At 53.4% G+C, this 13,687-nt stretch overlaps 1 protein-coding gene across 1 annotated transcript in view; it reads right to left on the bottom strand.

Annotated features, from left to right (window-relative positions):
- LOC140480975 (cholecystokinin receptor-like) overlaps positions 1-13,198 on the bottom strand; it is a 45,510-nt gene extending 32,312 nt beyond the window's left edge. Inside the window, exon 1 of the mRNA XM_072576580.1 lies at positions 12,759-13,198. Coding sequence (XP_072432681.1) covers positions 12,759-13,050 — 292 coding nt within the window. The 5' untranslated portion in view covers positions 13,051-13,198. The remainder of the gene's footprint in view (positions 1-12,758) is intronic.
- Between the last annotated feature and the right edge of the window lie 489 nt (positions 13,199-13,687).

The following is a 13,687-nucleotide window of genomic DNA, read 5'->3' on the forward strand; positions in this document are numbered from 1 at the left end:
AAATCCCCAGCATCTCTGTGGAAAACAATCTTGCCATTCCTGGTGGATGTATTCATCTTGCTGTCTTATATCCTGTCTGTAGTGTCACCTCAGGTTGACTGCACCACCCTGTGACTGCACAGCATGCGTTTGAACATAGTGTACCGTTCACTCCCATATCTGAGAGACCTCGGGGCTGACTCTGTCACACTCTGTCCCACAGTGACTCAGGCTCATTCTGTAGTTTCTCTGGGATCCCACCCAGGCCTTGGTGCTTACCTCCTTCATTCACTTGACAGACATGGGCATCATTGGTTAGGCCAGTCTTTATTGCCCATCTCTAGTTGCCCCCTTGAGAAGGTGGGGGTGAGCTGCCTTCTTGAACCGCTGCAGTCCATGTGCTGTGGGTTGACCCACAATGCCCTAAGGGAAGAATTCCAGGATTCTGACCCAGTGACGTTGGGAGGAATGGTGATATATTTCCAAGTCAGGATGGGGATTGGTATGGACAGGAAGTTGCAGGTGGGTGCTGGTGTTCCCATGTATCTGCTGCCCTTGTCCTTCAAGATGGAAGCGGTTATCGGTGTAGAAGGTGCTGCCTGAGGATCTTTGGTGAATTGTGGAGGGACTTCAGATACGGGGAAAGGTTAGAGAAGTTGTGACTGTGCTCCAAAAACTCATGAGGGGTCTGGACAGAGGGAACAGGGAGGGGGAGAGGGAGGGGGGAGACGGAGAAGCAGAGGCTGAGGGTTGAGGGGATTGAGCAGCGATGGAGACACAGGGAGGTTCACACAGAGAGAGAGAGGGTTAGGATCCAGAATCTCCTGCCTCAGGGTGTGGGTGAGACAGTGTCCATCGAAACAGGAGTGAGATCAATATCTGAACAGGGAGAACGTGCAGGGTAATGGCAGGAAAATTCCACCAGCTCATTCAGAGAGCCAGTATTGGCACACTGGGCCGAATGGCCTGGTGCTGTGCTGGAACCGTTCTGCCAGGTTCAGATCAATGATGAGGAAGTAGGTGACAGGAAGGTGAGGGGTCCCCACAACCACCAGAGAGATAAACAGGGGCGGGGGGGGGATAAAGACCCTCTGTGAATTGTGGACTGACTGTCACCCCAGAGACAGAGAGAGATAGAGAGAGATAGAGAGAGAGGAGAGGGAGGGAGAGGGAGGGAGAGGGAGAGAGAGAGGGAGTGGGAGAGAGAGAGAGTGGGAGGGGGCAGAGGGAGAAAGGGAGTGAGAGAGAGAGAGAGGGGGAGGGAGAGAGAGAGAGGGGAGTGGGAGGGGGCAGAGGGAAAGAGGGAGTGAGAGAGAGAGGGGGAGGAGGAGAGAGAGAGGGAGTGGGAGGGGCAGAGGGAGAGAGGGAGTGAGAGAGAGAGAGGGGGAGAGGGAGAGAGGGAGAGAGAGAGAGAGGGGGGGAGAGAGAGAGGAGAGAGAGAGAGAGGGAGGGAGAGATAGAGGGGGAGGGGGGAGAGAGAGAGGGAGTGGGAGGGGGCAGAGGGAAAGAGGGAGTGAGAGAGAGAGAGGGGGGGAGGGAGAGGGGGAGAGAGAGAGAGAGAGTGGGAGGGGGCAGAGGGAGAGAGGGAGTGAGAGAGAGAGAGGGGGAGGGAGAGGGGGAGAGAGAGAGAGAGTGGGAGGGGGCAGAGGGGAGAGAGGGAGTGAGAGAGAGAGGGGAAGGGAGAGGGAGAGAGAGAGAGAGGGAGTGGGAGGGGGCAGAGGGAGAGAGGGAGAGAGGGAGTGAGAGAGAGAGAGAGGGGGAGGGAGGGGGAGAGAGAGAGGGAGTGGGAGGGGGCAGAGGGAGAGAGGGAGTGAGAGAGAGAGAGACGGGGAGAGGGGTAGAAAGAGAGAGAGTGGGAAGGGGCAGAGGGAGAGAGGGAGTGAGAGAGAGAGGGAGAGGGGGAGGGAGAGGGAGAGAGGGGAGGAGAGGGAGAGAGAGAGAGGGAGTGGGGAGTGGGCAGAGGGAGAGAGGGAGTGAGAGAGAGAGGGGGAGGGAGAGGGAGAGAGAGAGGGGGAGAGAGAGGGAGGGAGAGACAGAGGGGGAGGGGGAAAGAGAGAGGGAGTGGTAGGGGGCAGAGGAGAGAGGGAGTGAGAGAGAGGGAGTGGGAGGGGGATGGGGAGAGAGGGAGTGAGAGAGAGAAAGGGGGAGGGAGAGAGAGAGACAGAGAGAGGGAGTGGGAGGGGGGAGTGTGTGAGAGAGAGAGAGGGAGAGGGAGAGTGAGGGGGGGAGAGAGAGAGGGAGTGGGAGAGGGAGAGAAGGAGTGAGAGTGAGAGGGAGGGAAGGAGAGAGAGGGAGACAGGGAGAGGGAGGAGAGAGAGATGGGGGGGGAGAGAGAGAGAAGGAAAGGGAGAGAGAGAATGGGAGAGGGGGAGAGAAAGGGGGGGGAGAGGGAGAGGGAGATGGAGAGGAAGACAGAGTGGTAGAGGGGAGAGAGAGAGAGAGGGGAGGGAGGGAGGGAGGGGGAGAGAGCAAAGGTCTGAGGTGAGAGTTCTGATGGAGGGACAGAGTTCTGGGCTGTATGTATTACCCGGTGTTGGGGGTATTGGGAATGGATTAGGTGGTGGTGTGAGGGTGCCTCTGCAGTGATGGGAGACTCACTCTGGAATCAAGATGGTAATTGTGTTTCTCTCTCTCCACCAGACCTGCTGAGTTTCTCCAGTACATTCTGTCTTGGTTTCGGATTTCCAGTATCTGTAGGATTTTGATCTTTTTGAACATGCTCAGGTTGTTGTCCCTTTAAAAAGCCTTCCCCTGTCTGACACCCAGCTAGGGACAGAGAGTGGGAGACGCAGACAGTGAGTCAGAGAGATCTGGTGATTGTCATCTCCTGCTTTGACTGACTGTCTCCGTATGCAGTCTGTCAGAACTGACACCATTTAACAGAAAGCATCAGAGCAGCGGTGAGGAATTAAAGGGAGGTAATGGGGTAGTGATAATGCCATAGAGGTTAATGACCCAGAACTACAGTCTAACACAGACCGAGTCACAGATCAAATCCCACCCTGTCTGCTGACAGAGACATAACTAGCAATTTTAAAAAGTCTAGTCTCGTGGCAATCACATTAAAAACCCATCGGGTTCACTATGTCCCATCCTTACCTGGTCTGCCCTACATGTGACTCCAGACCCACAGCAACGGGAGATAATTCTGAATGAAGTCAGTCAGGTTTATCAAAGCGGCAGGAAGGAATGAAATTGGAAGGACCATCATCGAGTGAAGGACCAGGACATCCCCTCACCGGAACAGCAGAGAGATGGTCTGAGCCAAGGAGGAATGTTATTCACCCACACGGTTGTGAATCTGTGAAACCGCCCGCCCAGTTGGGGCTACCTCATTGAACAGTTTTAAGGCAAAGGTTGAGTTTTGAACAGTAAAGGAATTAAAGGTTGTGGTGAGAGGGTGGGTAAGTGGAGCTGAGGCCGCAAAATCATCAGCCATGATCTTATTGAATGGTGGGGCAGAGTCGAAGGGCCGAATGGCCTCCTTGTGCTTCTGGCCCTTACACCCTTATGTTCTGAGAGAGGTCAGGGACTCAGTGCTGGGACCAACAGCTGATTGCAATCTCCCAGTGGGGCTGGAACCAATGAGGAATTCCTGATTTCGGGATCTCATTGATGGATCAACAGAGCAGTCTCCTTGACATATAGACGCTGCCACTGGCCCCTGGGATAGTTCAGCACAGAGATACCCGTGTGGATTCAGGAAGAGGAGGCCTTCCCACATCCAAACCGCCACTTGGATAGAAGCAAGAATATTCGACAGCTCGGCACAGACCCCTGGAAGGGTATTCACTGATCTCAAAGAGTCAGAGACTCATCCAGATGCACAGCACAGAGAAAGGCCTTTCTGCCCATCAAGTCTGGACCAGCTTACTGCTCTCTACTCACTTCCCCCATACTTGGCCCATTGCATTGACATGACCAGAGCCCAGCTAAACACTTCCTCAATGTTTGAGGGTTTCTGCCTCTCCCACCCTCACAGGCAGTAACTTCCACATTCCCACCACCCTCTGGGTGAACAAAAGTTTGTTCTCACATCCCCCCAAAACCTCTTGCCCCTTATTTTAAATCCATGTCCCCCTGGTCACTGACCTCTCCCTCAAGGGGAAACATTCACTCTGTCTCCCCTGTCTATGTCCCTCATTATTTTACACATCTCAGTAACATCTCCTCTCCTCCTCTGCTCTAAATAAAACATGATGGCGAGGTGTCAGGGGTGGACTGGGGGTGGACTGGGGTTGGACTGGGGTTGGACTGGGGTTGGACTGGGGTTGGACTGGGGTTGGACTGGGGTTGGACTGGGGTTGGACTGGGGTTGGACTGGGGTTGGACTGGGGTTGGACTGGGGTTGGACTGGGGGTGGACTGGGGGTGGACTGGGGTTGGACTGGGGTTGGACTGGGGTTGGACTGGGGTTGGACTGGGGTTGGACTGGGGGTGGACTGGGGGTGGACTGGGGGTGGGACTGGGGGTGGACTGGGGGTGGACTGGGGTTGGACTGGGGTTGGACTGGGGTTGGACTGGGGTTGGACTGGGGTTGGACTGGGGGTGGACTGGGGGTGGACTGGGGGTGGACTGGGGTTGGACTGGGGGTGGACTGGGGGTGGACTGGGGGTGGACTGGGGGTGGACTGGGGGTGGACTGGGGGTGGACTGGGGGTGGACTGGGAGTGGACTGGTGTTGGACTGGGGTGGACTGGGGTTGGACTAGGGTGGACTAGGGTGGACAAGCTCAGGGGTCACATGAGACCAGGCTATAGTCCAACAGGTTTATCTGAAACCCCGAAGTTTCGGAGAGCTGCTCCTTCATCAGGTGAAGTGAGAGGGAAGCACACACGCACTGACCTTATAGGCAGAGAGATCAGAGGGCTGTACCAATGGAGTGAGTGAGTGTTGATAAGGTGAACAATCCCTGCAGCTGATTGAGAGTGTCAGACCGTGTGAGTAAAGTGTCAACAGCTGATTAATGGGTGAAGGGATGACCTATAATCCAACTAATTGAGGCAGAGAGATAAAACCAAAAGATTAAAAATAAGGTGGTGCTGGAGATAAATTAAACGACTGGAATAACACATGAGGTGTAAGAGTCACAGGCTGAGGGTCCAACCAAACGGTGTCTTCATGGGTACAGCCTCACCTATGACCTGGGGTTCATGTCACACTAGGTACTGTTCTGTATCTATAACATCTCCCTTACCATCCTGTTTTGACACCATCACCTTTGATAAATGGTTATGGTCTCTCTACCTTAATTAGTTTGTACGGTTACTCGTTACTTTGATTAGACCCTCGGCCTGTGACTCTTATACCTGACATGTTATTCCAGTCATTTAGTTTAGCTCCAGCACCACCTTATTTTTAATGTTTTGTAATGATCTCTCTGCCTCAATTAATCGGTTTCTCGGTCATCCCTTCACCCATTAATCAGCTGTTGACACTTTACTCACACGGTCTGACACTCTCGATCAGCTGCAGGGATTGTTCACTTTATCACCACTCACTCCACTTGAACTCCAGGGTGACCTCTCTGATTATAGATGCTGTGGCTGGGTTCTTCACTCTCACTTCACCCGAAGAAGCAGCAGTGCTCCGAAAGCTTGTGACTTCAAATAAACTTGTTGGACTCTAACCTGATGTCGTGTGACCTCTGACCCCAAGTAAACAGCTCCAGTCTGTCCACTCTGTCTCCATTAGCTGAGTCTCTACAGCCCAGGTGACATCCTGGTAAACTGCCCCTCAGACCCCGGGGGATAGGGACGACTGCCGATGCTGGAGAGTCAGAGTCAAGATGTGTGCCGCTGAAAAAGCACGGCAGCACTTCAGGATTCCTGATGAAGAGCTTATGCCCGAAACGTCGAATCTCCTGCTCCTCAGATGCTGCCTGACCGGCTGTGCTTTTCCAGCACCCACACTTTTCAACTCTCCCTCTGACCCTCCCACAGTGCCCACTCCCTCAGCACTGACCCTCCGACAGTGCGGCACTCCCTCAGTTCTGATCCTCCGACAGTGTCCACTCCCTCAGCACTGACCCTCCAACAGTGCGGCGCTCCCTCAGCACTGACCCTCCGACAGTGCGGCACTCCCTCAGCACTGACCCTCTGACAGTGCCCGCTCCCTCAGCACTGACCCTCCGACAGTGCGGCACTCCCTCAGCACTGACCCTCCGACAGTGCAGCACTCCCTCAGCACTGACCCTCCAACAGTGCAGCACTCCCTCAGCACTGACCCTCCGACAGTGCAGCGCTCCCTCAGCACTGACCCTCCGACAGTGCGGCACTCCCTCAGCAGTGACCCTCCGACAGTGCAGCGCTCCCTCAGCACTGACCCTCCGACAGTGCAGCACTCCCTCAGCACTGACCCTCCGACAGTGCGGCACTCCCTCAGCACTGACCCTCAGACTGTATGGCACTCCCTCAGCACTGACCCTCTGACAGTGCAGCACTCCCTCAGCACTGACCCTCCGACAGTGCGGCACTCCCTCAGCACTGACCCTCCGACAGTGCGGCACTCCCTCAGCAGTGACCCTCCGACAGTGCAGCACTCCCTCAGCACTGACCCTCCGACAGTGCGGCACTCCCTCAGCACTGACCCTCCGACAGTGCGGCACTCCCTCAGCACTGACCCTCCGACAGTGCGGCACTCCCTCAGCACTGACCCTCAACAGTTCGGCACTCCCTCAGCACTGACCCTCTGACAGTGCGGCACTCCCTCAGCACTGACCCTCCGACAGTGCGGCACTCCCTCAGCACTGACCTCCAGACTGTATGGCACTCCCTCAGCACTGACCCTCCAACAGTGTGGCACTCCCTCAGCACTGACCCTCTGACAGTGCGGCACTCCCTCAGCACTGACCCTCCGGCAGTGTGGCACTTCCTCAGCACTGACCCTCTGACAGTGCAGCACTCCCTCAGCACTGACCCTCCGACAGTGCGGCACTCCCTCAGCAGTGACCCTCTGACAGTACGGCACTCCCTCAACACTGACCCTCTGACAGTGCAGCACTCCCTCAGCACTGACCCTCCGACAGTGCAGCACTCCCTCAGCACTGACCCTCCGACAGTGCGGCACTCCCTCAGCACTGACCCTCCGACAGTGCGGCACTCCCTCAGCACTGACCCTCTGACAGGGTCTGTGAACTGAACCCTGTGACACCGCACTCATTGTCTTGCCAGCCAGAAAAAGACAGTTTTATCCCAACGTTGCTTTCTAACGTTTACCCAATCATCTTTCCAAGCAAATATTACCCCAATCCCATGTGATCTGACCTTGTGTATTAATCTTTTATGCAATACCTTACCAAATGTTTCTAGATGTCCAGATATGCTGATTCTACAGGAACCCCAGGATCCGTATTAATTGGCACGTTTTCAAAGAGCTCAGCAAATTAGTTAAATTTGATTTACCTTTCACAAACCCGTGCTGACCCAGATATATTGTATTTTGACTTTGAAATCTTCAATTTTCAATAGAGTCATAGAGTTATAGAGGTGTAAGCACTGAAATGGACCCTTCGGTCCAACCCCTCCATGCCGTCCCGATATCCCAACCAGGTCACCTTTCAGTCTTCTACACTCCAACAGCACAGGCCCAAACTACTCAACCCCTCCCCATCAGACAATCCCTCATATCTGGGATCAGTCTGGTGAATGCGTACAACAGGATCTGGACCAGATGGGCCAATGGGCTGTGAACTGGCAGATGGAGTTTAATTCAGATAAATGTGAGGTGCTGCATTTTGGGAAAGCAAATCTTAGCAGGACGTATACCCTTAATGGTAAGGTCCTAGGGAGTGTTGCTGAACAAAGAGACCTTAGAGTGCAGGTTCATAGCTCCTTGAAAGTGGAGTCACAGGTAGATAGGATAGTGAAGAAGGTGTTTGGTATGCTTTCCTTTATTGGTCAGAGTATTGAATACAGGAGTTGGGAGGTCATGTTGCAGCTGTACAGGGCATTGGTTAGGCCACTGTTGGAATATTGTGTGCAATTCTGGTCTCCTTCCTATCGGAAAGATGTTGTGAAATTTGAAAGGGTTCAGAAAAGATTTACAAGGATGTTGCCAGGGTTGGAGGATTTGAGCAACAGGGAGAGGCTGAACAGGCTGGGGCTGTTTTCCCTGGAGCGTCAGAGGCTGAGGGGTGACCTTATAGAGGTTTACAAAATTATGAGGGGCATAGATAGGGTAAATAGACAAAGTCTTTTGCCCAGGGTAGGGGAGTCCAAATCTAGAGGCATCAGTTTAAGATGAGAGGGGAAAGATTTAAAAGGGACCTAAGGGACAACTTTTTCACACAGAGGGTGGTACGTGTATGGAATGAGCTGCCAAAGGATTTGGTGGAGGTTGGTACAATTGCAACATTTAAGATACCTGGTCAGCACGGACGGCTTGGACTGAAGGGTCTGTCCATGGTGTACAGCTCCCTGACTCTGTGACCATCTCTGCACTGCCTCCAATACCAGTACAGCTTTCCTTAGTTAAAGGGCCCAAAAGTGTTCCCAATCTTCCAGCTGTGGTCTGACCAGTGCTTGAATAGGTTTTGCCAAACCTCCCTCGTTTTATGCAAAGGCCAACATTCCATCCCATCGGATAGACCCAACGACCAGGGAGTTCAAAACCAGGAGCATAGTCTGGGAATACAGGGTGGGCCATTTCAGACTGAGATGGGGAAGAAGGTCTTCATCCAGAGAGTAGGGAGCCTGGGGAACTCTCTGCCACAGGAAGTGGTTGAGGCTGAAACACGCTGAATGTTTTTGAGAAAGAGTTTGATCTAGGTCCAGGGCAAAAGTGAGGATTGCAGACGCTGGAGATCAAAGTCTAGGTTAGAGTGGTTGGTGCTGGAAAAGCACAGCAGGTCAGGCAGCATCTGAGGGGCAGGAAAATCAACGTTTCGGGCAAAAGCCCTTCATCAGGAATGTGTTCTAGGGATAAAGGGTTCCAACAGGAGAAAGCAGGAACAGGATACTCGGTTGGATGATCAACCATGATCATACTGAGTGGTGGGGCATACGTGAAGGGCTGAATGGCCTCCTCCTGCCCCTATGTTCTTTGTTTACTCTCCCTATTCCCAATGATCTTGGACACTAGTTTTAATGATACCTGGACGAGGATTCCCAAATCCTTCAATGCTGTGGGAGTCTGCAGTCTCTCTCCATAACAATGATAGTCAGTCCTGAAGGAGTCAGCAAGGGGTAAAGGTGGAAGAAACTCTCACTAAACCACACCAGGGGCTAAGGTCAAGGGCAACTAGGGTGCAAAACAGCAATCAGAGAGGGCAGGACAACAAAAGGCAAGGGCTAGAAATAACAGAAGTCAAAAGGGGCAGGAGAGATGGGAGGGCAGTAAGAGGGGGCAGAAGGGCCGTGAGATTCTGTGATGGTGAGGTCTTTCCGTTGAGTTACTTTATCATCTCTTGGTTCCAGGATTTCTCCTCAATGTGAGCTGGTTTGTGGAGTGTATCCCAAAGCTGGTTACTGGGACGGGGTGGGGGGGGGGGAGGGGGGGAGATGGGGTGGTATTTGTTGCCTACAGAGGGGTAACTGAACTGCCCCTCCCTCACACCTGATGCCTGGAGTGTGAGGGAGAGTGGAGATTGAACATTGCTGATTCAGCAGACACACCGCTCTCACTGTGCAACAGCAGAGTGACAAACCCCCAGTCTGAAACCCTCAACCCCCTCCCTCTGTCTCTCTCTCTTTCTCCCTCTCTGTCTTTCTCCCTTTTGTTTAGATTCCCTATCGTCATGTGGAAACAGGCCCTTCGGCCCAACAAGTCCACACTGACCCTCTGAAGTGTAACCCTCCCAGACCCATTTCCCTTTGACTAATGCACCTAACAATTTAGCATGGCCAATCCACCTGACCTGCACATCTTTGGACTGTAGGAGGAAACCGGAGCACCCGGAGGAAACCCACGCAGACACAGAGAGAATGTGTGAACTCCACACCCGCGGCTGGGATCGAACCTGGGATCCTGGTGCTGTGAGGCAGCAGTGCTAATTTCTCTGTCTCTCTCTCTGTCTCTTACACAATCTGTCTCTGTCTCTCTGACTTTCTCTCTGTCTTTCTGTCTCTCTACTGCTCCCTCTCTATCTCTCTCTGTCACTCTATCTGTCTTCCTCTCTCTCTCTATCCCTCTGTCTGCCTGTCTCTCTGCATCTCTCTCTGTCTCTGTCTGTCTATCTCTCTCTATCTCTGTCTCTCTCTCTCTCTGTCTCTCTCTCTGTCTGTCTCTCTCTCTCTATCTCTCCCACTGTCTCTCTCCATTATCCAGTGAGTAACGCACTCAGGATGGTGCAGGGTGTAACACTGCCACTTCACTGTCAGGGGAACACAATATTAAAATGTTCCGTGGACTCTCTGTGAGAGAAGAATGGAGTTTCTCCAGGTTTTCTGGTCAAGATTTCCTGTAAATTAGGTTCAGGAGTTGGGGATGTGACAGATCGGGGAACGTGGTAAACGATGAGGAGGATAGTAACAGATTCCATCAGCACTGAGACCCACTGCTGAGAGGAACTGGGACATTGCAAGTGTAATGTAATTCAGAAAAGTGATGCTGTGGGGCCGAGCCACAGCAGGCTGTTGTGATCAGGAGTTCACTCTCTGGAATGACAGTGGAAACAGTGACAGAACGGTTCCAGCACAGCACCAGGCCATTCGGCCCACTTTGTCGATACTGGCTCTCTGAATGAGCTGGTGGAATTCTCCTGCCCTGTAACCCTGCATGTTCTCCCTGTTCAGATATTGATCCCATTCCTGTTTGAAAGCCTCGATGGACACTGTCTCCCCCCACACCCTGAGGCACGAGATTCTGGATCCTAACTCCCTCCATCTGTGTGAACCTCCCCGCGTCTCCACCGCTGCTTTCATCAATCCCCCTCAACCCCCAGCCTCTACTTCTCCATCTCCCTCCAGACCCCTCATGAATCTGAAAACCTCGATCAAATCTCCCCTCAACCTTCTCTCCTCTGAGGAGACAATCCCAGCATCTTCCAACTGTTCTTGGGACTGAAGTTTCTCATCCCTGGGACTGTTCTTGTAAGTTGTCTCTGCACCCTCACCTTCCCTGTAATGTGGGGCCTACACCTGGACATACTCACCCAGCTGAGGTTGAACACGGGGCTTGTACAAGTTCACTATCACCTCCTCGCTCGTGTACTCTATGTCCCTATTAATAAAGCCCAGGACACTGCCTGCTCTATTAGTCGTGCTCTCCACCTGTCCTGCCACCTTCAACAGCAACTTTCAAAAGGAAATTAAAAGAGGAATATTTTGGAGGCTGCTGTGGGATGTGGAACAGTGGGCTAGCATTAACTGGGTCGATCTTTCAGAAGGTCAGTCTGGGCACAATGGTCTCCATCCATCATTGTATGACCATTAAAGACATTGCTGTCTGTGGGATCATACTGTGTACAAATTGACTACTGCGCTTCCTTGGCTGTGGAAAATCTCAGGGTGTGTTAGGTGCTTTTACATTCACTCCCTCTGTCTTTGCTGGAATAGGTTTGTGGTTAAATAGTGGTTTGTGTCAAAATGCTTTGTTGGTGTGTCTCACTCTGTCTGATTGCCTTGACGGGGGCAATGAGAAGGAATGTGGGGGTAAGAGAGCTGTACCCTCCTTTGGGCAGGGAGTCAGGCTGGGGAGGGGGGAGTGGACCCTGCCATTGAGGGAGATCAAAACTTCGAATCGAAAACAGATCCTGCAGATGCCACTGGGTCAACCCCTCAGTTAATTGGCCAATTCTCACTGAGACACAATTGTTGGGAAAACATTCAGAATAAATGAGGACTTCAAGAGGGTCCTGAGGGAATCAAGAAGGCATTGTCGGGAAATACCTGGGAGTGGGGGTGTGGGGGTGGGGTGGGGTTACTAAAGGAGCAGTGGGTTAGCTGTGGGGGGAGGGGGGGGGCATGAAAGAGAGGAGTACAGTCTGGTTCCAAAAGCCCTGTTTCCAATTCCTTCCCTTCTCCCATTTACTGATTGAGTCTGTCCTTTTCTCGATCACTGTCTCCATCTCTCTCTCCCTCACCCTCCTTCTGGAGTCTGTATTTTATGATTTTCTCTCCCTCTTTGTACCTCTCAATACGGGGAGAAATTATTTGCCTCAAATCCCATTCAGAGCAGGTTTAAAAAAATCTCTCTCCTTCCCTCTATCTCCCTGTCGCTCTCTCTCTGTCTCCTTCACTCCATCTCTCCCACCCTCCCTCTGTCTCATCTCTGTCTCCTTTCCTCTCTCCCTCCATCTCTCCTTCCCTCTGTCTCCTTCTCCCTCCATCTCTCCCTCTTTCTGTCTCCTTCCTTCCCTCCCTGCATCTCTCCCTCCCTTTCCCTCTCCGTCCCTTCTTCCCTCTCTCCCTCCCTCTGCATCCTTCCCTCCCTCCCTCTGCATCTCTCCCTCCCTTTCCCTCTCCGTCCGCATCTCTCCCCTCCCCTTTCCCTCCCTCCGTCCCTCTCCTCCCTCCTCCCTCTCCCTCCCTCTGCCCTCCTCTCCCTCCCTCCCTTTCCCTCTCCCGTCCCTTCCTTCCCCTCTCTCCCCTCCCTCTCACTCCCTTCCCTTCTCCCTCCCTCCCTCCTCGCTCTCTCCTCTCCTCTTCCCTCTCCTTCACTCCTCCCCTCTCTCCCTCCTTCCCCTCCTCTTCCCCTCCTTCCCTCCCTCCGCTCCCTTCCCTCTCCGTCCCTTCTTCCCTCGTCTCCCTCCTCTGCCTCCTTCCCTCGTCCTCTCCCTCCTCCCTCCCTCTGCTCCCTCCTCCTCCCTCTCTCTCTCTCTGCCAGCAGCTTCCACACTCACCTTTTCTCCCGGTGAGGACAGCTCTCCGTGTTCCCGTTTCCCCGCACGATCGGTTCAGGATTCCGCTCTCGTTCAGGTTCAGACATTCCATCTGCGGCCACAGGCTCCTGTTCCCGTCCATCCTCCCGGCTCCCGGCGGCACCGGGCGGAGAGGCAGAGTGAGGGAGGGAGTGTGACAGAGACACGGAGGAGAGATGGAGAGGGGGGGGGGGGGGGGGAGGAAAGAGGGAGGGAGAGAGAATCTCAAACAAAAACAGAAATCGCTGGAGAAGCTCAGCAGGTCTGGCCGCATCTGTGCAGAGAGATCAGAGCTAACATTTCAGGTCCAGTGACCCTTCCTCAGAACTGACTGGTTCCCTCCCTCTCTCCTCCTTCTCTCCTCCCTCTCTCCGATCTGTGTATGGGACAGATTCTCACAGTCAGACCATTCAACCCATTGAGAGTGTACTAGCTCTCTCCAGTTGGTCCCTCTCTCCTGTTTTGGAGCTGATTCCTTTTGCAGTTTGTCTTTTTTGGAAGTTCCCATTGCCCAGTCAGGCAGCAGTATCTTTTAATAAAAATATTCTCTTCATCCCAGGAGCCCCCCCCCCCCCCCCCCTCTGGCTATGTTAGTGAGGCCCCTGAATCTGTGAGACTCCCCTGATGACTGACCCTGACCCTCCTGTCCCCTCCTTACTCTAAACCCCTCCTGACCCTCGACCTCACAGTTCAAGGACAGACCAACCCTCTCTGTCCTGATGTGAACCGTGCCAGCTTCCCCAGTCTGTCCAAACTCTCCCCACCATCCCTGCTCCCATTCCGAGAAATCTCCTTCCCCAAGGCGTTCCCCTACTTCCTAAAGTGCCATGCCCCCCCACGAGAAACAATGGTCTAATGAAGCTCTGCCGAGGCTCTGATGAATTATCGTACAAGATTCATGAACCTTCCAA

Source organism: Chiloscyllium punctatum, chromosome 9 (assembly GCF_047496795.1).
Source record: "Chiloscyllium punctatum isolate Juve2018m chromosome 9, sChiPun1.3, whole genome shotgun sequence".
Taxonomy (NCBI): Eukaryota; Metazoa; Chordata; class Chondrichthyes; order Orectolobiformes; family Hemiscylliidae; genus Chiloscyllium; species Chiloscyllium punctatum.